Genomic DNA, 26128 nt, shown 5'->3' on the forward strand with positions numbered 1-26128 from the left:
TGGGAAGATCCCACACGCCGCGGAGCAACTGGGCCCGTGAGCCACAACTACTGAGCCTGCGCGTCTGGAGCCTGTGCTCCGCGACAAGAGAGGCTGTGACAGTGAGAGGCCCGCGCACCGCAATGAAGAGTGGCCCCCACTGGCCACAACTGGAGAAAGCCCTCACACAGAAACGAAGACCCAACACAGCCAAAAAAAAAAAAAAAAAAAAAAAAAATTTAGTATATGACACTCCACATGATCTACTAGACCTGGGAACACAGTATCAGTCTAGTTGGGAAGTAGACTTTTCATCATGGTAGGAATTCACTCTCAATCCCTAAGACTGTCTCTGTGTGACATTGGAATCAGCTCATTGTACTCCACCATGGATTATCTGTGAGAGATATGTCTTAAACTTGAACACTGGGAAGAGGCAGGGAACATATGAATGCCTACTGTGTGCCAGGCATTGTAAACAATTTATATGTTATTTAATACTTAAAGCCATGATTCAGAGAGGGTATGGATATAGTCTACAATGAAAGAAAAAGGACACTTGAAGTACTTGCCCAAGGTCCCATGGTCAGTAAGTTGAAGGGCCAGGATTCAAATCTAGGTTAAATCTTCTGTCTTTTCCACTCTACTACACTGGCATTTTGCCCCTTTTTTCATTTTTTTTTTTCTACTAGTAATTGTGGCCTGGCATCAAAATATACTTTTCATCAATATTCTTGGCAAAAAAGTTAATTTGCTGTGTAATGAGATTATATAATAGGGCAATGCCTATTAATCATTAGGGGGGAAAAGATTTTGATTAAAAAAAAAAAAACTTTAGGAAGGAATGTCGTAAAGCAACTCAGAGGCCCTTCAACTTAGTATACTGTCAGGAGGCATGCAAATACAGTTGTGAGAAGTTTCAGAAACATATTGTGGCAAATATTTTATGAGATTTAAGTGTTTAAAGTTTTAAACGTCTCTTCCAGACCCCACTGTTCATCATTCTTTTTACTCATTCAAAAATTTCCTATTCCAGCCTTTCCAGTTCGTATAAAGTTCTCGTCTCACTAAGTCCCTAGAGAAGTGGCATCCTCCTCTCTCAAGTTCCACTTCCAACACTCAAGTTGTTAAAACTTTTTTTTGTTTTTGTACAGTTCTCAGACCTACTTATTCAGGTGATGTTCCCTGAGTTTTGCTCACAGACATCACCATTTATACTCAGGGTTTTCTGGCACTCTGTTATCTAACTTGGTTTCCCTGCGTTGATCTTCCAGTCTCTCCCTTTCATTAAAAATGTATTCTGTTTTTAGAAAGACAAATATCATCTGATATCACTTATATGTGGAACCTAAAAAAAAAAAACGATGCAAATGAACTTATTTACAAAACAGAAACAGATTCACGGAATTAGAAAACAAACTTGTTACCAAAGGGGAAAGGGAATAGGGATAAATTAGGAGTTTGGGATTAATAGATACATGCTACTATATATAAAGTAGATAAACAACAAGGACCTACTGTATACCACAGGGAACTATGTTCAATATCTTATAATCTATAATGGAAAAGAATCTGAAAAAGAACATATATATATATGTATATATATATATATATATATGAATGAATATATATATGCATCACTTTGCTGTACACCTGAAACTAACACAACATTGTAAATCAACTATACTTCAATTTAAAAAACGGTATTCGGTTCTTGATATTTGCTACAATATCAGCAATGATGCAGGTAGACTTCCTCGCTCAGCTGTTTGAGGAATGGATGGGGTGTGACTTCTCATCTCCTTTACTCACTCCTACAAACCCTTGAGCTAGGGTACCTAAACCTCAAAAAGACCCCTGATTTTTTTAAAACTTTTATATTCCTACCTAGTTCCAAGCCTGAAAAATCTTTTGTGCATGTATGCACCAGAATCACCAGGGGGAGCTTTGGTTAAACATCAGTTCTTTGCCCCAGACTTAATGAGAATCTCCGTCACTAGGGTTTCTCAGTGATTCTAATCCTTGTAGCTAATTTAATTTAATTAAATAAAATTGAAAATTCACTTAGTTGTGCCAGTCACATTTCCAATGCTCATTATTCATATATGGCTAGTGGCTACTGTATTGGCTAGCACAGATACAGAATATTTCCATCATCACAGAAAGTTCTCTTGGACAGCACTGATCTAGAATATATAAATGGCAGTTGAAGCTATGAGGATGGAAATGATTTCTCAGAAAGTACAAAACTAGAAGAGAAGGGGATCCAAGGACAGAATTGTTAAAATCCTCCCATTAAGAGGCAGGTAAAGACTCAGCGAAGGAATGACCAGAGAAGTAAGAGAGAATAAGAGAGTGGTATCCTAAAGGTCAAGGGAAGAAAGTTTTGAGAAACAGGGAATTAGTGATCACTGTGTAATTTTAAACATTAAGGTACATGGTTGATGATGCAAAGGAATATTACTTGGGGAAGGATGGCTTCTCAGACAGTCCCCACAGTGGGACATTGGCCTTTGTGGATTCTCCACTGACCAAAATCTGCCTCCCAGAAATTCAAACTTGCCCTTATGTGAGTGTCACTATCTTTCAGGAACAGATTCTCTTTATCTAAGGTTACATATACTGATTTTCTATATATGTGCATCTATCAGATTTTAGCTCACAAATACATTGATGTAGGATATATACCAGAATGTCAACTCAATAAAAATAAAACTGTTAGATGCTTAAGTTAGCCTGACTAGTGCATTCTGCCTTCTCCCTGTAGGTCTGCATAAAAGAAAGGCAAATTTTCAGTAGGTTACTTTGTGAGTATGAAATGAGAACAAATATTTAGTTGATCTTATGAAGTTTCTCAGCTGGCCCAGCTTAAGTCACTCCCAAGGGATATACTTGTCAAAGAAAAAGCTCAGTCTCTTGAACCCTTGTATTTTAAATACTCCCTTGCCTGACAAACCCCTTCCTTTCTTTCTGCAAAAGGAGTGCACTTTTTGTTTTTCAAGTTGCAATCCCAGTGCAATTTTTCCTGCCTGACAGTCTACGCAGGACAACCTGGTTGAGTTTTTATGGTTTCCAAATCCCCACAGAACTGCATTCATAATCTGTTGCTTTATACTAGTTCAACTTTTAGAGGGCAATCTTATTTCCAGGTTTCTGAGAGACGCTTCATTGGAACCACCACATATTGCCTGTAGCTATTCAGATGTCAAGTAGAATAAGGATTCAATGTAAAGCCAACAGATTTGGCAATTAAGAAAGTCATTGAAGGACTTCCCCCGTGGCACAGTGGTTAAGAATCCGCTTGCCAATGCAGGGGACACGGTTTCGAGCCCTGGTCCGGGAGGATCCCACATGCCACGGAGCAACTAAACGCGTGTGCCACAACTACTGAGCCTGCACTCTAGAGCCCGTGTGCCACAACTGCTGAAGCCCACGTGTCTAGAGCCTGTGCTCCCCAACAAGAGAAGCCACTGCAATGAGAAGCCTGTGCACCGCAGCAAAGAGTAGCCCCCGCTCAATGCAACTAGAGAAAGCCTGTGTGCAGCAATGAAGACCCAACTCAGCCAAAAATAAAATAAATAAAATAAATAAATTTATATAAAAAAAATCATTGGAGGAGTTTGGTACCAGCAGTTTGAGTAAAGTTGTGGGAGTGGACCCCTGGGAGTTGACAAATGAGTGGAAGCTGAATTCCTTCATCAGGTATTTATTGACTATCTAGGAATTTCTGCGCTCTGGGAACAAAACATAAGCAAATACGGACGAGGTCCCTGCCCTGATGTGGCTTATCTAAACAGGAAAAGTGACATTAATAAAGTAATCACAACAAATACTGTCTAATGATAAAGCGTGCGTTGTCGAACTATGCAGAGATGTGACAGCATTTAAGAGGTGGATCTGACCTAGTAAGGTCTCAGTAAAAACCCGAGGCAATGACGTAGGATTGAGGATGTGAAAAATAGGGTTAAGAAGGCGAAGCAGAGTGGGGAGAGACTTGTGGAGCACAGAGGTATGGAGCGCCCAGAAGAAAGTCTGTATGACCGCAGCGCGGAGAGCCAGGAGGAGAGCGGAACCAGGCGAGCCTGGGGAAGTGAAAATAGGAACGCTCCTGGAACCGAAGGGACGAGACTAGGCAGGCGAGGGCGGGGAGAGGCGGCTCCACTCATAAACTACAATTCCCAGGAAGCATTCGGCGGACGGATGTGAGGTGGGCGCGAGCCGCGACCTTTGAAGGAAAGAAGGAAGTGCTTGGGCGTCGCAGAGCGGGAGAAGCGGGCTAAGGTAGGCGAGGGCGCGGCAGGGGCGGCGGGCCGAAGAGGCGGCGGGCCGGCGGCGGGCCGCAGTGGTGGCCGCCCGCCGGGCGCGGCGGGGCTGCGTGTCGTCATAAGGCGGCGGCCATTTCTGCGGGCAGAGACGGCACGGGCGGGCGCTCGGGGAGCGGGGCGGGCCTGAGGCTGCGCGGCGGGCGGGCGGCCTCGGCCACTCGGTAATTGCTTCTCTTCCCGGTGTCTTGTCCGCAGAGGGAGCAGTATGTCCGCGGAAGTCCCCGAGGCAGCCTCCGCGGAGGAGCAGAAGGTGAGTGTGCCCGCGGAGAGGGCCGGGGAGCCCGCAAGGCCCGGGGCCGTTGCTGCCGGTGGCCGGGCCTGGCGGCGGCCTGGTCCCACCGAGGGCGAAGGGGCGCAGCCGGAGCCAGCCCGGCGCAGGTGCAGAGCCGGTGTGCCGCTCCTCCTCGCCTGGCAAGGCCAGACACTCCGGAACCGGCCGCCGGCAGGAGCTCGGGTAGTTAGCGCCGGCGTGGTGCGAGTTGGAGGTTCTCGGCGTCCTGGCTGAAACGTTCCTTTAGCGCCTGGGTGTGTCGGGGTTTTCTTTAATCACTCAACTGTACACAAGAGCCCGTGACTTGGTCCGTATGCGTGGAGCCTAAGTTTTTCCGTGGGCTGCACTTGGCTCATGAACCTTTATTTTTCCCTCGAAGAACTAACTGTCCAACTGCTTGTATTGTCTGCGTGTTCGTAACTCCAAAGGTGGTACCTCGTGTTGGGGCGGTGACTTAGACCTGGGTTGGAATTTCAGGTCCAGTCATTGTTAGTCGTGTAACCTTGGTCAGTTACTAAACTCTTCAGGCTTCAGTCTTCTCATCTGTAAAATAAGAATAATAGTCCTTGCTGGATACAGTTGTTGTGAGGCTTAAATGTGGTGGGTAACTTACAGCTTTGGCGCAGCGTGTGCTCCGAAATGCGAGCCAGTGGGATTCGCCTATGGTGCTTGACTAAAACTTGAAAGGTTGGAATTTAAATTTTTTTTTGCCAGCTGACTTGATCACGTTTTTCGTGGAAACATGGGAACATTTTGTAAACTCACTTGTAATACCTTGCTGATGTAGGGGAATAGGCCACGGATCGGTGTGATTCAGATTATGGATATAAAAACTTTATATTTGTCTGGGCTAGTGCTTGCTTCTTCCACCATAATTATTTAAAGAATCAGAGGGCATTGTCATAAATAGGATTTGGTCTAAAACTTGGATTTTGTAAGGGCTTCTGCTTAAGGTTACAACCATGCTCCTAATCAGGCTGAAAATTTGATTAGTGTTTTAAACCCATTCCATGTGTTCTTTACCATGTTAACTTTCCCTGAATTGGATGGTTCTGTTATGATATTACTTGTAAAGTAACTGGAGAAAAAAGCAATAACAAATAATAGGCCAAGTCACTACATCATTCGAGAATATTCCGATGTAAACTATGTTGGGTATTTTTCACACTTTGCTAAAAATTGAACTTGGGGGCAAAAAAAAAAAAAGCATATATCATATATATAATTTAAGAATTACAGTCATAATCGTAATATTAAATATTATGTATTTATTGTAAAATATTTATCGTGGTCATTATTGCTTAGGATTTAGGAACCCAGATAAAACAGCAAACTCATGTCTGTGCTGTCTTGTCCTAAACACTAAAATCAACCTCAGTTTTGACTTCTGATGCACAATAATGTGCTATGTAATTTTCTTTTATGAGATTTGTTAATATGTTTCCAAAGCGTGGAGTGTTGATTTCTGCCTTGTAAATGCTTTCACTTGGGACAACCTAATATTTATGTCTCTTAACACGTTTAATGCTATCTTCAATGTTTTCTTTTTGTGTCTACATTAAAATTTTAATTCAGGTCCTTTGATTTTAGGGCTGCTGTGTGAGTTAGTAATATAACGTCCCTTCTTGAATTAAGGTTTGGCTGTAGATGTTAAGTGCCTGTAGCATGGATACCATCCCTAAACATGAGGAAAATGTGCAGAGTCACTTCTGTGTTCCTGTGGGCCAAATCACCTGTTTCTTATATTTGGAAGAATAGTTAGATGACCTAAAAAAATTAGATTATTGTTTTTGTACCCAATTGACCTTTGAATTAAAGCCAAAGTATTCAGCTAAAATACTTTTATAGTTTTATGGTGCGTCAGCCTATTGCCTCTGAAAAACTAAGGTAAAGAGATGAGCCTGGCATGGAGTAAGAGCTAAGTCACTATCTACCTGAGTAGTATGTGCACTCTTGTTAAGAGAAGAAAACTGTATAGGCCACTATTTTTTATTGCGATACTAATTAAATATTACAAACGTAAAAATAAGTATAAACTCCTATCTCTCTTACACCACTCTAAAACTAAAACAAACTAAATACAAAAACATTCTAAATTATTAATTCACTGTGGCATGGTATTTTGCTGAAACTGAATTTCCAGTGTATTGAGACTATGGTAGCAATTGTTAAAGTGCAGGAGCCTTTTGAGTTTGGCAAGTTAACACTCCCTTAGACCATATGATCCCTCATTTCTCCCTTTTTTAAGAGTAAGCTGTATGGTCGTTTAACTGTAGTCTTAGGTACATCATTTACATTTTAAATTCAGCTCTGTTGTTTTCTCATTATTTGGATAACTGGAGTAGTAAATGAAAGCTCAGACACAGAAGTACCATAGTACTGCTTATATATAAGATGGCAATTCAGAAGCCCTAGGATATGCTCATATTTTTCTTTAGATTATCACCGAAGTGAAAAGTAAACATTATTTTAGCAGAGACTTCATGGATCCATCATCCACTTTGAATAACACTGAGCTGAGACAGGCATGCAGTCTCATCCTGGGGGTGAGAAGAGGCATGTGGAGACTTAAAACACATAGTTCTGTTTTCATCGTGAGCATCTTAAACTCAGGACTCTCCTTTATCTTTTCTCCCATGGCACCTAGGATAGTGCCTGGCATTGTTTTGAAAATGTTGGTTAAATGAATTTTTCTCCAAACTTTTCGGTTGAAACTATTGCCAAAGCACTATATCAATACAAATGACGATACTAGTACTGCAGTTAAAAAAAGAGAGGGATAGACCATGGTAATATAAAAAACCTTAGGTTAGACCCACTTAAGAAATCTGAATGAAAGTAGAAGGATGTTTATATGTATTTTTTCATATATATGGCTTTTAATTTTTTTTTAGAGAAGATCTTAATAGCAGGTTCTCTAGAAAACAGGTTTTCTAGAGATTTTGTTACAAGATTCATCAAATTAAGTTAGTAAGGTGTCTTGGGAAAGGCTAACTCAAGTAGAGCTCTCAACTTAAATATTTTTCTCAGTTTAAAAGGTATGCTTGGTGCTTTTGTGACTGGTGGAAGAGGAAGAGAACTACTGTTTAAATTACTTCATTATGTCATCAGTAAAGAGTGGATATAAATTGCCTTCCCATTTTCCCAGTTTTAAAAAAATTGTGGTTAATATTGGCCTTTTCTGGGACTGTTTTGACAGTACTTTTGGTAACCAAAAGGCTTAAGATATATTCAGTTTGGAGCACAACCTGCTCCTCTGGTTTCTTGTGCAACCATTGATTCTTAACAATCTAGAAGTAAACCTCAGAAAAGTTTTAAAATGTCTTTCAAAAAAAAAAAGCTCTTTCATTTGTTGTGTAGTAAATTGCTGAGATAGCAACAGTGTTTAGGCTTGCCCGTTGTTTGTGCAAGACTTTAATACTTAACAACTTCTATTCCTGAACTTATAAGTGTCTACTAAACATGAACTATTCCAAAGATGAGCTGATGGTGAAACTATCACGTGTTTAGAAAGTTTCTTAACTTTTAAAAAACAGTTGGGGTACATTGTATTTGTTCATTCAGTAGACTTTTATTGAACACCAATTAAATGCCAGGCACTGGGCAAGCAGCAAGGACTTAATAGGACTACAGAATTTTTCCACAGAGGTTGATAACAGTATTGGTCCCTTCCTGACACTATACCAAAGGATTTGTTGGCTTTCATTAATCTTATTCATCAATCAGTGCATCAGTGAACGTATTGCTGAGCAGATTGAGAATTTACTTAGAGAGGTCAGATTTTTATTTGCTGATGTTGTGTAACTTCCCTGCTGAAGACCAAAAAGTGGTATTAATCATTCAAACTTACTATCAATTCCATGACAGACTACAAAATGATCCTTAATTATTTGAATATATGTATGTTTATATATATATATATATATATGTATGCTTTTATACCTTATACTCTTTCTACTTAACAGAAAGCTTAGCTAGTCTATTTCAATAGAATGATTCACAAAAATGCAAGTGCCTAACATTAATAAATATTAGGCCCTGTGCTAATTGTAGAGTATACAACGAAGATTATTTTGGGGCATATGTTATTGCCAAGAGAATAACTATCACTTAAAATATTGTTTTTAAGTTTTTGTTTTTTGTGCATCATAAGCATACAATATCCTGTTGCAATATCCTGGATTTCTGCTTTCCTAGTTTGTAGCCTAGAGTAAAAGTTCCAGAATTCTAATGATGCTTTTTCCCCCCCTCCTCCCAAAGCTATTATCAGCATAGAAACCACTTAGCTAAATGAAGTCACTCATATTCCAGCATCTATTTCTAAAAAGTAGTAAAATTTCTGTGTAACACAAAGGCCTCTTGGAGAGTAAAGTTTCAAAACCAGATTTGAATTTTTAAAAATACTTTCTTCTTGGTTAAGCTTGTCATTTCCCGTCTTTGTTGATCCTTTCTATTGTATCTTTGTTTTCTATTTCATTAATTTCTGCTTTTTATTTTCTCCTATTTTCTTTGGGTTCCGTTCTTTGTCTAACTTCTCAAGTTGGATGCGTAGCTCATTGAGTTTTAGTTTTCTTTAATATAAGCCCTTAAGGGACACTTGTATCCCACAAATTTGGTATGTGTAGAATTTTTATTATTAGTGAGTTCCAAGTAATGTTTTTTATTCCTATGATTCCTTTTTTAACCACGAATTATTTAGTAATGTACTTTAATTTCCAGATGGCAGGGATATATACAGTTTGAAATAATTGACTTTTAACCTTCTGAATTGCAGTCGTAGATTGTGGCCTGGTTGGAAATGGTTAAGACTTGCTTTACAGCCTAATATTTAGTCAGTTTTTCCATTTGTCCTTGAGAAGAATATGTATTTCCTAATTGTTGGATGCAGAATTAAAATCAAGTACGTTGACTACTTTGTCTTTTTCACCTACCAATATGAGGAAGGTCTGTTGAACTCTCCTATGCTGATAGACTTATCAGTTGCTCCCTATAATTTTGTTGATTTATATATTTTGAGGCTTTCTTATTAGGGGCATAAACATTAGATCTTCTGTATTCCTAATAAAGCTTTTTGGTCTTTTTTTTTTTTTTTTCCTTTCTTGTCCTCCTCACCCTCCCCCCCCTTTTTTTTTTCAGTTGACTGATTTTCTTCTTCCATTTTACCCCCCGCTATTAGTTTGCAAGTTATATACTTCATTTTGTTATTAAATTGATTCCCCCTGAAATTTTATCAAGCCTCCTCAACTAAACAAAGTGTAAAATTAATATCATAAATCTTTTTCTAAATGAGACAGGAACATAGAACACTTAAACTTTAAAAAACTTGTGTATTTTTGTTCTGTCCTTTTTGAACCTCACATATTAAGACATTAGAATTAGGAAAGTGAATATGCCAATTATATTTCAATAAAGCTGGGGAAAAAATGAGAAAAGTGACTTGTTCAGTATACATACATACATACCAATTTCTTTGTTTGCTTTTTCCTTCTTTATCTCAGACCTTTTGAGGGATGTATTTTCATTCTAGCTGGAATAAATGTTCAGGAATTCCTTTGAAGGATGTCCAGAAACGTGCAATCACACCAAATTTTGTGTCCTTCTTTGCATTTTTTAACATGACTGTAGGGATAAATTGCCTTTTTTAAAAAAAATTTCTATTGCAGCTTTTTATTTTAAATCACTGTGAAATGAAGTTCTCACAACATAAGACCTCTCTGAACTCCAAAGTCAGGCATCTGGAGTAGACTCTCAGGTCACTTCTCCCTCTTAGCCCTATGCCCACCCCAGTCACCCAAAATCCTGCCAGGACCATCCTGGAGGTGAGGTGATCTCTTTTTATTTGTAATAGTTCTAGCAAAAGTTATACAACAGTTTATTCCTTTCTTTTTAATTGGCAGTTTACATATATACGTATTGCTATACGTATTATCTCCTTTCTTTTAAATTACACAAATACTTTCTAGGAACTATTTCAATAAATTGCTTATTTTACCTGATTTTGTCAGTTAATGTCCTGCTCTGGAGAATAGAAATCAATTTGGGTATTTCAGACAGAAAGGGATGTGATTTAGGGGATTAGGTTACAAATTATTTGAAAGGATAGAGTAGCAAAAAGGGGAAGATGATGTTTCCAGAGGTGAGGGATTGCAAAAAAACCTTTGACCCTGCAAGAGTGAGGACTATTCTGAGCCCAGCATCCTCTACCCCATCTCAGGTAGCTGCTACAATAGACCCTAATCATGAGCTTGATGCCCTTCTGCAGGAACACACAGGAGCTACTGCTGTCTGCACATTGTGTGGCATCACCAGGAATAAAATGGATTCTTTTTCCCATGCCTTTTAATCTGTTGTAGGTACCATTGGCGGAACCTTATAGGAATTCAGTTTGGAAAATGTGCTTTCAGGCTTCTAACTGTAATGATTCAGAGGAGTGTTTAGAGAAGGGTAAGTGTGGGCTGAATGCCCATGGACACAGTCCACCACCTGACGTGTTATTAATATTCCACAAGCAAACTGTACTTGCGTCAGATCGTTGGTGAACATCCAGGCATTTGAACTTGCTTATCAATAAGCCCTAGAACTGTATACATCTGCAAAAGGTTTAAGAATGTTTCTGTATGATCCATTAAAAGTATTGTACGTGTCTTGATGGTACTGACTACATTTTAAAAATGTAGCTTTGGTCATATTTTCCACCCTTTTGGTGTTAAATGTAGCTGAAATTCTGAATCCAACTGCAAAGTTACACCTAGCAGGGACTTGCCATTGTGCTATGTATTTGGCCAGAAAGTCCAAGAATTGGTTTGTTTTTCTAGGACATATTACAAATTTATTGTAAATCTAAATAATATTTTCAGCTGTAGGTGCTGTTTTGCCCAAAATATTTTTCGATAGTAAACTGTTTCATTTAATTGAATATTATATGTAAATATATACATAAATGTGTTCCTTATTAAGAAAATAGGGGAGTGCCAGATAAGATGGCATATTGTGCACAACTTTTTTTCTCTCGTATATAAAATGGGGAAATCTGCAGAAACGCTGGAAACTAGGGAAAGTTGCTACCCCATACTAGAAATTCCAAGGAATCTTTCTTAGATACAGAGAACTGATAATTCAAATCAAACAAAGAAGTGGAGCACGCTCATTTCCCAAGCCTAAGAAAGCTGGATGGTTTTAGTGGAAATGTAGGACTCTGTTAACATCCTTTAGCTTGAAGGTGCTGGGACTGAAAGGCTATAATCGAGTTGGAGTCCTTTTCAACCAGTGTCCAAATTTAAGGTCATCCAATTTAAAAAACAATTGTATAGTGGAACCCAAGAGTAGGTCCCTCCCAAGTCCACTTATAAATTAACCACTATGGATACCCTGGGGCTGTAGTAGCGAAGTGAAGCCTCTGTGGTGACCCAGCGCACTCTCTTATACTGAACTGGGAACCTTAAATTTATATTACTTCTCCAGCTTATCTGATGAATACAATGTAGTCATATCTTGTATAGGGGTTAGGTTCTAAAGTTAGTAAGGCAAAAAATCACATATAACTGAAATCACCCTTGAAAAACCCAGTGAAGTCATGATCACATTAGAGACTGCCCCATCAATTCTCAGTAGGTCAAGTGGTAGTCAGTCACTTTTTTGTCTAGTGTTTGAACAGATGGCTGCGCTGGTTCTTCAGTTGATTGCCAGCTGAGGTAGTTGACTCCTGTTATAGGGGCTGAGTGTTTTAAACACTGGAATGATAAACAGTATGTTGGTACACTTACACTCTGAAAGAGACATACTCTGGGATTGAGACTCTCCTGGGAACGCAGGGTTGCGTCATACACCTTACACTTGAGCTACCCTTTTTGAATGGAATGACTGGCAGAATCACCGATACTATTTAGAGTCTCTATCTCTGGCTGGGCACACATATAGTTGAATTTTTTGTACATCGAGTGAATGATGCAACCACTGTAAAAAGAATGAAAATCAAAATATGTAGATGCATGAAACTGCAGCATAAGAAGAGAGTAGAACACTTGAAGCAGAAGGAAGCATACACATAAAAGAAGCCCCATAGAAAGGGTATATTTGACAGCAGCAGCAGCTTTATTCTCAAAATCCTCTAAGACTAAAAATGGGAAGAGGTAACAACACATGAGGAAGCTTTTGAAGATGAAAAAAAATCTTGACAATCTATAAGGTGAATAAAGTTGATTATAAAACGTATGAAAATACTTTTGAGGAAGATATATGCAAAAATGAAGTTGTTTCTTGAGTTCCTAGATTAATAAATGATTACTTGCTGCTGTGTAAGAACAGTAGGCTTGGCATTTATGGATAACAGTTCTGCTTCCTGACTATTCATAAATAACCTGGAAGAATCAAGATGCAGAGGTGTGTAATTTTGCTGAGCTGGTGTGCAGAAATGAGTCCATTAGCTAAAAAGTGTGCCTTGCCATTGCCCAGCCTCCCCTATCAAGGCAGCTCTGTTTTTCTTGATTCATTCTTTCTTCTGCACTACTTGCCAAGAAGTGGTAAACACTGCTTCCCTATAAAATATTACTCTTGGGGACTTCGCTGCAGTCCAGTGGTTAAGACTCCCCGCTTCCACTGCAGGGGGCACAGGTTCCATCCCTGGTTGGGGAACTAAGATCCCACGTGCCGTGTGGCACAGCCTATATATATATATATATATATATATATATATATATATATATATATATATATATATATATGGAAGAAAGAAAGTAAGCTGTATCAAGACTGGTGTTAAAAGTGAATAGGCTTAAGATATTGATAGTCCTTGGTCAGAAGACATATTTTTGATGCATTAAAGATGGAATCTTTGGCATGAAAACTGTTTGCCATTAAATATGGGTAGAAATTAGGCAATAAAATATACAGATGTAAAGATTGACAGAGATGATGTTTCTCCCCTTTAAAAATAACAAGGTCTTCTGCATTATTCAAGGAAAATATGGTAAGTAAGCTGCTGTTAATTTCTATTAAAGATTCTCAGAGCTTTCAATTAAATATGATTTTGAATAAACAGGAGGTCAAAAAGCTCTTTTTTATTTTAACAGTATTAAGATGGTTCTCTAAATATGGGCAAAGAGCTGATGAGTTCCATAGAAGGTGACTAACTATAAATGTATTATACATGACTGGAAAGTAATGGCAAGCAAGACTTCAGAGCTGAGCTATCTTGATATTTTTATCCAGTGTGTGGGGTGTTATACATGCATCACAGCTATAATAGAGCTATCACATGGATCATTTGAAAAACAAGACAGATATGTTTTAAAAGCCTCTGTGCTTGATTTCTTAGTCTATTGCTGCATTATTTGGTATTTGACAACTGAAGCCAGAATCCAGATATTTAAAAGGTGAAATTATCTAAAATAACTGTATCGTAATAGAGAAGTAATTTATTTAAAATTATTTCAGGAAATGGAAGACAAAGTGACTAGTCCAGAGAAAGCTGAAGAAGCAAAATTAAAAGCAAGGTATCCTCATCTGGGACAAAAGCCTGGAGGTTCAGATTTTTTAAGGAAACGATTGCAGAAAGGGGTAAGTTCTCATGTGTAAATCTTCAAATGTTTAAGTCCTGTGAACTCAGTGTGCCGAAAGAGATTGTGAAATGGGTGTCTGTGTTTATAGCTCTTTACCACCAGATGTGTGTGCATTGATAAGTATATATGTTGGCTATAGTTATATGTGGATTATTTTCTCAAATAAACCAAATTTCAAGGGAATATTTTTTTCAGCTTTATTGAGTTATAACTGACGTAAAATATTATGTAACTTTAAGGTGCACAGTGTGATGATTTGATACATGTACATATTGTTAAATGCTTACCATAATAAGGTTAGCTAACACATCTTTTACCTCACATAATTACCATTTTCTTCTTGTTATGGTGAGAGCATTAAAGCTTGACTCTCATAGCAACTTCCAGATTTACAATCCAATATTGTTAACTCTAGTTAACACCATGTTGTCCATTTATTAGATCCCTGGAACTTACGCATCTTATAATTGAAAGTTTGCACCCATTCACCAGCATCTCCCCATTTCCCCCACCACTCAGCCCCTGGCAACCACTGTTCTACGCTGTTTTCTGTGAGTTTGATGATTTTAGATTCCACATATAAGTGATGTCATACACTAGTTGTCTTTCTACCAAAAGAATATTTTAACATTAATTTTAGTTTAACAGATTACTTTTAAAAGTGGCAAAATATAGAATGGTGTTTTTATATAGCATGAAAGAATGACATTCACAGCTTTGAAATAATAGAATGACAAAGAAGGATTATACCAAAACATAAAAATAAAATCCTTGTTCCATGAAAAGTAATATGGTGGGGAAATTATTATAAAAATGTTAGTTAATATTTGTAATACATAAAATGGTTTTTCAAATACACAAGAAAAACATTAAGGTGCCCTAGATAAAGGATTTTAGCAGAGGAAATATTGTTATTAGACACAGAAAAAAATGTTTATCCAGGATAGAAATGAATGAAGTATAAATTAGAACAATTATTTCTTTGTAGCTTTAACTATAATAAAAAGCAGCATCACTATTCAACAGCAGAAATATAGTAAGTAAATTGTGGTAAGTCAACAAAGTAGAACATTATGTGGTCATTTAAAAAGCAAAGACCATAATGTAGGGGATAAATAGAAAAAAGCATCATTGAGAAACATGTTCTACATTCTGTGTAAAATGTATCCATACCAAGTCTCATTTTGAAATCATCCCATCAGATATGGTTTTAGTATGAAATTATGTAATTTTCTTTGATTATTATTATTTGGATTTGGGATTTGACTGATTATTAGTGTTTAGGAAACTTTTTTTCCTTTGCTAATCTTCAGTATAACTTATGCTAACAGCCTTTCTTCCAACATTTGGGCTGTTGACTTTGTCATTTTTCTCTAGCTTCAACGATTTATGACTTTTTAAGTATCTTCAAGTTAGAATTTATATACATTGTATCTTGGCGTTGGTGTTATAGATGTAAATAGTTGTCAATAAGAAAATGCCACTTGAATCAAGAAATTTATATAGAATTTGAGAAGGGAGCTCTTCAGTGATTCTGTATTTTACCAAAATGTCAGTGAATAAGCACTTTTATATTAGGGAAATGAAGTGTTATATTCAACGATATAATTTCTTACTATGTTAAAAGAGTTTTGTTTTTTAAAAAATGTCTGGGTCACAGGGTTTTAGTTTTCCTCTGTTGTAATAGCAAACTGGCAAGTTATCTTAGTATCTTTAAACAGTTTCTTGTTTATTTGAGAGGGTTGGTTAGATATCATTTATTTTAGGTCCCTTTCTGTTTTATTGTACTTGTTAATGTTATTTATTCGGATACCTATTTTTAGGCTTTTAACAATATGACGTGTGAGGGATATCAAGCAGCAGTCTGGCCCATGTTTTTTCATATTTGTGGAGTTTGTGAAGTCCCAAGAAAACTGAGGATCCAGTTTTAAGAAACATGGCCTTAAAATTAAATATTGTCACTTTGGTGATCCATTAGTGTCAGTGCAATTATAAATATGGATGTAAGTGTGGCCCTTAAATTGAAGTGGGAAAAGGCTCTTACAAGAGTGTCATCTAGATGGTACAGAATATGTTAATTTTTAAAATTTTCACTTACACAAAATTTAAAAATTGTTAAAGACAAGTAATATTGCCTTCTTGAACTGTATCTTTTCCAATATGAGAAACATTGATCTAGTTCATTCCTCTACCTAGAGCAGTTATAATTATTAAGCATTGAGTTTAGTTTTTCTCTCACCACACTAAATAAATTTAATTCCTTTTCCTCAAGCAAAGTAACCTACTCTACAGTTAAGTGTGATCCCCTTGTGATGAACCTTTGGTTACTATAAAATAGGTAACATTAGAAACAGACTTTATTACATTGGGGAAAATCTGCCTAAAATTTGCACTATGTGTTAAAGTTCTCATTTTGTGCTTTTGACTCTAAGAAATTTGACAGTCTGCTTTCTCTTTTAGAGGCTACTAAACTTCAGAAGTAACTCTCTAATATAGTACATCAGAAGTTCTGAGGTTTTCTTTCACTACACTTATTTTGAAACATGCAGAAATGAAGCTGCAGCAAGTCTTAGAAAGGCCTGGTCCAAGTGACACATGAAAAGCAATTTCTAACTTTAGACTCTGGCCTAAGGCCAGATGCTTATAAAAGAATAGTCATTGGAGGGAGGCAGCCGGTGAGACCTTTTTTTCAGGCCATTCAGCAATCTTAAACTAAGCTGTGAGTTCCTAGCTCCTTCATTTACCACTTGAGTTACCTCTGAAGTCTCAAAGAGAATATTTATATATCCCCCCTTCATCCTTTGTCCAAGCCCTCATCTCGTATCTGGATTATATTCCTTCTTGTTTATGCTGTAGGCAAAGGTTAGGTTCCCCTCCTTTGAATAACCATAGCACCTCATGTATTTAAAACAGTGTAACAGTGGATTTATTTGGCTGTTGTCCATCTTTATATCTCTCTTCATGATTCACACAGTGCCTCGTGTAGTATTGCAGGCACTCAGTAAAGGTGGGCTAAACATGATAGGTGAAAGTCAGAACCCAGGCAAGTTCATCTGTTTTTACCTCGGAACAGACTAACTCATGTAGATTATCTATATTAAGGTTGATCTTTAGCTCCACAGTTTCTATTTCAGTGATAAATGGTGTGGTTGTTACTGCATCCATCTCTCCAACTAAAAAGAGCGATTGTTGTACTTAGTGTCTTAGGTGAAAAATGGTGTTATAGGATAGGGATGTGTATTTTAAGTGATAATTAATTTCTAATGAGTTCATTTCGTCTATTACCCTAGCATTTATATTTTAACCTTAATTTTTATGTTAGTGAACTGCTCTAATTCAAATAAATGGTTTAAATCTTTACAGAAAAGTTCATCTTAGATGACAGAGTACCAGCAACGATAAATAATAGTTTTAATAATTGTAAGCTTGATTGGAGGTGGGTGACATCCCAAATGCAAGTTGGTGGATTGTGTGTTTTTATTTTCAAAATCATTTAAACAAGAAATTCATGCTGGTTTTTCCATTAGTAAGTGAAAGGCTTGTGTCCCACTCTTTAAGTCCAGGGCTATTAGCTCCCAGATAGATTGATATGGAAGTTGATATCAATATTGAGGGTTCCATACTGGAACTAGAATGATATAAGTAAGCCTGAAGAAGGGGTTCTTGCCTGACTTCTCAGCTGTTGACTTGTGATAGAACTCACTATAGAGTCATAGCTATTTCGTGTAGTTGATGTTTTTGTTTAAAAACTTATAGGTTTATTTTATTTTGACGGTACAGGGTCACATCTATATCTTAAACCAGTGTAATTGCATATGAAAGCTTTTTAAACTCTAGTCTGAATTTTTTTTTTCTTGTAGCAAAAATATTTTGATTCTGGGGATTACAACATGGCTAAAGCAAAAATGAAGAACAAGCAACTTCCTACTGCAGCTCCGGATAAGACAGAGGTCACTGGTGACCACATTCCCACTCCACAGGACCTTCCTCAACGGAAACCATCTCTTGTTACTAGCAAGCTGGCTGGCTGATTAAAAGAGCTGAACTGCATGAATCTTCTAATTCCCATTATTTCTCCTTAATATGTTACTTCTCCACTTTTTATTTCCTTTCACTCACTAAGTCATTTGAGAGTTATGGCTTTGCAGGTAGTGGTAGTGTGTGTGTAAGGGAATATACGTGTGTAGAGTTTTGATTAGTTTAACAGTGCACTGATGAAAAGAACATGTTAGAGCAATGTAAAGTAATCTACTTGAAAATAATTGTATATATTACCTAACTCCTAGTGTAGGGCTGGTTCCAACAAGTAACAAGCAAGTTTTACAGTTTTGGCTTTCTTTAATTCATCTTAATTATAGCTTTGTATGTTACTCTTATTTAATGTAACCTCTATTGTATTGATTTCTTGTGTATTTTCCTTTTGGATTTTGTAAAACAGAAGTTTAAGACCACAAGTTAGAAGAAAGGTCACATATTTCAAACACATATAGATGGAGCTTCAAAAGATTTGTATCCTGTGCTTGAACTTGAATGGCCTTAAATCTGTTTCAGCTTTAACAATAGAATTTTACTTGGGCAATATTTGCCCATTCTGGTGTAACTTATGTGACTCTAGTGCTTAACAGCTGCTGTTGAAGCTAGTATTCTTATTCAGTTCTGTAGTGTTAGAATACCTTTTGTTGTTGAAGATGTGAATGAAGTGTGCATGTGCATCGACTGTTGAATTCACTTTTGTGCCATTTTTGTAAATACAGTAGTTTTGCACAACCTCTCACAACTGTCTGTATTAATTTCACATATTAAAGAGTAGATGATGTGCCAACCAGAAGCACAAGAGTTCCTACACAAAACCCTGTGTCATTAGAGCTTCTGCATAGTAAGAGTAGTTTACAGTCTTGGGGTTATAGAATACCAAACTGAAATCTTTGCTCAGTCTGCCATAGACTTAAGCTTTTTCATTTGTTCCTCATATCCATGACATTCAGTGGCCTTGTGCAAATATGATATGTTGCTTAGGCATATCTTTTGTCCTATGCAGAACATTTCATTTTGACTTTTATGAAAATTACAATTCATGTAATTTATATAAACTTTTTTTAATGTAGAAACTTTTTACTTCCACAGTCAATTCTGGGGACACTAGAATAAAATACTTTGCCTCCTGTGGCCCCTCCCTTCTTGTTTTCTTGCTTCTTTGACTCAAATTGTGTTGGGCTGTGCCGTGCAGTCTCTTCAGAAACATAGGTGTCTATATCTTGAAATTTGCTCTGTTGAATGCTGTATATTCTAACACAATAATGATATTTTCCTTACAATTTCTCAGTTGTTAATTAACCACTCTTAATCCTGTATTGTTAAGAATTGACAATTGTTTAAATAAAAGGAAATTTATAATGAAACAAATATTTGAGAAGATTGGCCCAGGAACCTAGTCAGGATGAGCTGAATTTTAAGTAGTTATAATGAGCTAGGTGAATTAGGCTTGTGACAATTAGAGGAATTTACATGATAGGTGGAACATATTCATAATAAATACTTAGATATTTTGTTTCTATAGATGTCACTTTAATAAAATATAATACTTGTGGTTTATCTAGTTAGTAAGAACTTTAATTAACAGACTTCACTGGGACAAATTTACTGGTCTTTTAGGCGCTCTTCCCATGATGCTGAGGATATGTAGCCTGAGATGATAGTATATTTTTCTTCATCTTTGACTTGTGCAGGGCCTCCCCTTCTTTTGGATCCAGGCATCTTTTCCGGAACTTGGCTCCATTTGTATACCTGCTTTCCTATGACCCCAAATCACCATAGATGGTGCCTTGAGCATAGTACCTGCACTTAAAGGCTGCCTAGCTCTCTGAGGAAAACTTGGTGATTATCTTCCTGCTTCACCCACCCCAAAAGGCAGAAAACAACAAAATCGATAATGTGCTGATTTGTTATTATGAGGATTAGTTATATATAAATAGATTTGTAATGGGAGTAACTAGGTTGTTCCAAAGTATGTATAATCATTGTAGGATTATTTAAGGATTACAAAATACCCCAAAGTAGAATATCTAGTGGTTTTGTTTTGTTCTGTTTTTGTGACTGTTCGCAAGCTAGCACCATCAAATTCACACACACATCAGAGATTAATCTGAAAGATCAGACCACGTTACTGATTATGGTAGGACTCCTGTTATGGTTTGCGACAAGTGATGTAACCTCTGCCTGAGTTTTCATTTGTAAAATACAATACTAATATTAACCTACCTCAAAACTTGTTGAGGATCTGTGAAATACTGAGTAAGTGCCCAAAATAAAATACTGTTGATTGTCTTTTTATTAAAAGTAAATTTCCTCATTAAACCAACCTGCCTTCTGTAAAGTCACAGTGATAGAAATCTCAGGATTTTCCATCAGAAAAGACCTGTCATTTAGGACTTGTAGGTATAATTGCTTAGCCTCCATTATTGGTGCTTGGGATAGAGGTTTTACATTTTTCTGTTTTTGTTCTGCTTCAAAGCTCAGTTTATTGAAGACATATTTGCAGGCTGTTTTACCATTGCTTGAATGAAGATTTTTGACCAAGATGGGCTTAAACATTTCTGTGGTTTCAGAATTGTGGTTTGAGAAATGGCCAGTTTTAATCATTGTCCTTCTTATTATAAATGAATGTTGGAGTAAACAAGTTGGAGATAAATACTTCATGAAAACTAGCTAATGTCTGAACTCAATTACCTGTTTTATGTCCAGGAGCTCCTATTTGATAATACAGTTCTGAGAAACATTTCATTTTTAAAGGCTACATCTGACTAAAACAATTATAGTTATTGGCATGTTGGGATAGTAAGGACTGTTGGATTGTTTTGATGAACTGAAAGGAGCATTTTTGCAGTCTATTTACAAGTTATTCAATATTCCTTTGCTGCGCACCTAAAAATAAGTCTTAACTATTCATCAAGCCCTCTACTTGTTACTTCACTTGGAATTTGTTGCTGTTTTTACTTGATGTAACAAAACTATACCTCTGAATGTTTATTGATACTTTTTACTAAATCAGACATGTATTCTTTCTCAATCCAAATTAGTGAAGTTTTATCAGGGCTGAAATATCTCTACTTGAATTGTGCTCTAAACTTGGTGTTTGGTGATCCAGGGGCAGGTATCCAATAGGAAGAGCATGTCTGAGTGGCAACTTAAGCAGTTTCTGTGGTGACCTTTTTACATTCCCCAACATTCAGACACATGTCTTCCATTTTTCATTTTCCTTTTTCACCTCATTTTACTTCACTTCTCCCCCATCCCATCCCTGCTTATTTCTTAAGCCTCCTGATGGCATCTATTAAATGGTATTTAGGACTGATGAATGATCAATCCTTTAATACCCTTCCCAATATAACACAATTAAGGACCCATTTAAAATTTTCTAAAGCACTGTTTTCATCTGGATAATGACAAGTTTGAGCCACCGTCCCAACTCTGCAATTCAGCATGCAGTGCTAGTGTTCCCCCATATCCCTTCTCCCCCTGACATCACACCACACCTTGTAAAATTGGGATCAAAGAAGTCTCATTCTGGGATTGTTAATCTAAGGATAAAAACACTGATTTTAATACTGTTTTACTAGTTTCTGCCTTTTAAAGTAGGTAGGCCTATGGGTTTTATTCTGGAAATCACTGATGGTCATGACAGCCATTAATTATGTTTGTATTATGTTATTTATCAACTAAACGGCATTTGAAAGAAAAATCTAATTAATATACCCTCAAATCTGTTACTGCGTCTTTTATTTGTGATGCAGTAGGACACTTGCCTGTATTAAAAGGGCCAAGAGTAAATGCCGTTTTTGTTGAACATGTCTATAGAGTTGGCAGTTAATGCTGATATTTGTCAAATAGCCCTTCCAAAATTATACTTGTGAAATACACAAAAATAAATTGATCTACTTAATTTCTATTGATTTGATTTGCAGTTTTTGTCTCATTTAAGTGTTATATTGTTTTTCAGTATATTTTCTGAAGGTGATCCCTTTAGATTTCAGCTACTACGATATGCAGAAAGAATTTGACTGTTGTAGTCTTAAATTTTGTTTTAACTTAAATAATGTTCGTTTATGAGATCCTAGCAGCCTAACTTAATATTTGTAAAGACTTTTGTAATTTAGGTAACATGAAATGTTTGCAGATTGTGAGTCTTTTCCATCTCAGGTATAAAACACTCTAGTACAATACTGTCAGAAATAGAAAGATGGGTGAGACATTCTGAGAAATTTTATATATATACAGTTGACCCTTGAACAATATGTGGGGTTAGGGGTGCCAACCCTGGGCGCAGTTGAAAATTTGTGTATAACTTACAGTCTGCCCCCCTTATCCGTGGTTCTGCATCCACGGATTCAACCAATCACAGATCGTGTAATATTGTAGTGTGTATTTAGTGAAAAATTCCACCTATAAGTGGTCCCACACAATTCAAACCCGTGTTGTTTAAGGGTCAACTGTATGTGTGTGTGTGCATTTAGATAGATAAGTAGATAGATGGATGGATAGATAAAACTTAATGCAAGGTGGAAGTATTACATTCCTTAAGAGAAATAGAAATAAAAATAAGGTTCCAGGAAGTCTAGAGGAATGCATTATTAAATTTAGGGGATAAATGGGATGAGTGGTAAGTTAGGGAAATTTTAGGGGTAGTTTTGAGAGATGGGTTGCTGTAGGCATTGGTGGAGGGAAAGGGAGGAAGAAGCATTTTAGGTGGAGGGCTGTTATTTTCAAATAGGCAAGGAGTTGGGAAAATGTGGCTCTGTATAAAGAAGTTTGGTTGGAGATCAGGGCATGCGAAGGAACTTGATTTTCCTGCATAACACTGTCCTTTCCTCCAGCCTTCAACTCAGTAAATACACCTCTGTGCACTTGCCCACTTGAGTACTCGAGCCAACGTTAGAAGTTATCCTTTATTCCTCAGAGGCTGTGACCAACACCCACCAAAATACACTGAATTTGTCCACTTCTCTTCCCTGCTGGCACCATACCCAAAGCCACTATTTCTTACCTGGACAACTGCTATAGTTCTAACAAACACATAACTTTCTACTCCTGCTCCCTTGTGCGTTCTGCAATCCCACCCATTCCCACTGCCCCATCCCATTTCCATTCTGAAATCATATATCCAAGATCCTTTTGCCCCTGCTGAACATGTTTCTTTTCCATTAAACACTTTCCCTGTTTCGTAGTTTGGCTAGCTCTTTTTCATTCTGATCTCGGATCAAATTTAACTTCCTTAGATGAAGTCTTAATTCGTTATTGCATCCCTAGCACCTAGAAACAGCTTATACATACTCAAATGCTTGTTGAATGAATAAAGTGAAATGGAATTGGAATATTGGGTTGGAAATTAAGTGAGAAACCAGATTAAGGTTATGGATGCAGAGAGATGATGATTCTCCATCTCAGTCACGTCTAACCTTTCCTTCGTTGCAGTAGGCCTTTATACTCTGTTTCTCTGCATGAGGAGAAATGGCAAAGAGCTTTGCTCTCATAAACTTCACATCACTGAAATTGGTGCGCCTGATTTTCCATGGCAAGGATGTATTAAATGTTCACTGCTTCTCTACTCTTGCTTGTGATCACAACCTTGCAAACATTCTGCATCTGGTTTCTGAGGCTCTTTATTGCCCCATTACCAATAACTTGGGCTGATTAGTGTCTTGTAGACTCTCACTTTCCTGCAACTATACAAGCTAACATTCCTAATGACTTTGTCTATAGACATAAGGTGCCAGTTGCTTGAGTTACTGCACAAATGATCACTATAGAGCAGCCATATTTTTAGGATAAAGATCAGAAGCAGACACACCAGTGGGCAGCTTTCTGTCACGCCACACTTAACAAGTTATGGAACACAAACCTTTCACTTCTTCAATAGAATATCCTGGGTATATTCTGTTACAATATTGCCAGCTGTTTGCAGTCTATTCATATTCCCATGGGAGATTGGTTCTACAGAAGCAAAGGGAGGAAAAATTTCAATAAGAGGATGGTCGTCTACAGAGTAGAGTGCAACAGAATGAGGAAGAATGGGACCTGAGAAAAGGCCACTGGAAATTGGTATCACTGATCATTTGGAGAGAGCAGTTTCAGTAGAGGTGTGCATGGGCCTGGGACAGAGGGACAGAAAAGGAACAATAAGTGATGAAAGGTGAGTTAGTGGAGAGGATGTGATTTTTTGAGAATTTCTGAGGTACATAAAAGAAGATACAGTCTTTGGCTTTGCTTTTAAATGTAGGAAAGATTTGAGTTTGGTTATAGATAGGCAAAACAAAAGCATGGGAGAAAAACCAAAGATACAGAAGAGGCAAGAGGGCAAGAGCTGGGGTTGAGAGCATGCATGAGGAGATTAGCCTTGGCATGTCTTCCAAACAGAGGATGAATGACTAGAGTGCAGGTGGGGGAAAGGGATACTAGAGGAGAGTGGTCACTGAATGACCTTAGTCCTACCTGTAAGAGAGGGGGGTTGAGGTCATTTTCCTGGAGGGTAGGAAGAGAAGAGGGTAGAGCTTTGAGACCCAGGGACTCTTTATAGCTTTGTAAAAGCATGTATGTACTTAACAGATCCAGAAAGGATCTAGAAATTTAAAAGTGGTTTCGTTGGGATCATTGTTTGAATTCACAGCTTTTTTTTTTTTTTTTTTTTTTTTTTTCACACACACACTGTATTTTATTTTTACAAGAGATAAATAGACTGACACCAAGCATTGTACATGGATGACCACAACAAAAGCAACAATGATTGCAATTACCAAACATGAAACACACTCATACTATGTCATAATATTGACATTCAGTCCAGTAATCCTCCACTGTAACAGCTCCTTTACTTTGCAGTGAAAATTGATTTGTATATTCTTTGCCTCTGAGTCCTTGTGGGATTTTTTTTTTTTTTAATTCAGACAGAAAGTCACAAAAATTATACTCATCCTCATCAGTTCACTCAGTCCCATGTAATTAATTTTTTTTTTTTCATCTTGATCTTTTGTTAGCACTTTTATGAGTTCATCAGTTTTTCATTAGAGTTCTGAAAATGCTTATTCATTCAGTTCAGCAGTACAGTCAGTTACCAGAAACCTGTACTTGTCAGAGTCTTTTCCATGAATTTATTGAAGATGAAACCCTTTTATAGGAACATATTTGCAAAATCATCAGAGTACACCCAGAACTGTCTGTAAATGACAAAAGACTTAAAAATGACCACGGTTAAAGATTTGATGAAAGTTCATAATAATGCAGTTGACAAGAAAATTAGTTATTTCTGAGATATACATTTTAAAGTAATAACTAGGATTATTACTTATAACATTATACCAGAACATATAAGATTTTTAGAAATTTCATGTAATGTCTGAAACATATTAACATATTTCCATACAGATACAAATACACGATTTTTAGAAATTTCATGTAATGTCTGAAACATTTATATTAACATATTTCCATACATATTTCCATACAAATACAGATATAAGATTTTTAGAAATTTCATGTAATGTCTGAAACATTTATATTAACATATTTCCATACAAATAACCCAATGAAAGTTTAGTATTAGTTGTTTTGTTTGTTTTTTTATACTGCAGGTTCTTATTAGGCATCAGTTTTATACACATCAGTGTATACATGTCAATCCCAATCGCCCAATTCAGCACACCACCATCCCCACCTCACCGCAGTTTTCCCCCCTTGGTGTCCATATGTCCATTCTCTACATCTGTGTCTCAACTTCTGCCCTGCAAACTGGCTCATCTGTACCATTTTTCTAGGTTCCGCATACATGCATTAATATACGATATTTGTTTTTCTCTTTCTGACTTACTTCACTCTGTATGACAGTCTCTAGATCCATCCACGTCTCAACAAATGACTCAATTTCGTTCCTTTTTATGGCTGAGTAATCACAGCTTTTTTTTTTTAATTTTAATTTTAATTTTTTTAAGGAGAACTGAATGGAGCAA

The 26128-nt window shown here is 37.1% G+C and overlaps 1 protein-coding gene across 1 annotated transcript; it reads left to right on the forward strand.

The window, feature by feature from the left end:
- Positions 1–4199: 4199 nt before the first annotated feature.
- On the forward strand, positions 4200–22074 carry ARPP19 (cAMP regulated phosphoprotein 19). The gene is made up of 4 exons (XM_059913277.1): positions 4200–4260; positions 4500–4554; positions 14008–14130; positions 17993–22074. The coding sequence occupies exons 2-4, from the start codon at positions 4510–4512 to the stop codon at positions 18161–18163; spliced, it is 339 nt and encodes a 112-aa protein (XP_059769260.1). The 5' UTR covers positions 4200–4260; positions 4500–4509; the 3' UTR covers positions 18164–22074.
- Positions 22075–26128: the final 4054 nt, after the last annotated feature.

Source organism: Balaenoptera ricei, chromosome 2 (genome assembly GCF_028023285.1).
Source record: "Balaenoptera ricei isolate mBalRic1 chromosome 2, mBalRic1.hap2, whole genome shotgun sequence".
NCBI lineage: Eukaryota > Metazoa > Chordata > Mammalia > Artiodactyla > Balaenopteridae > Balaenoptera > Balaenoptera ricei.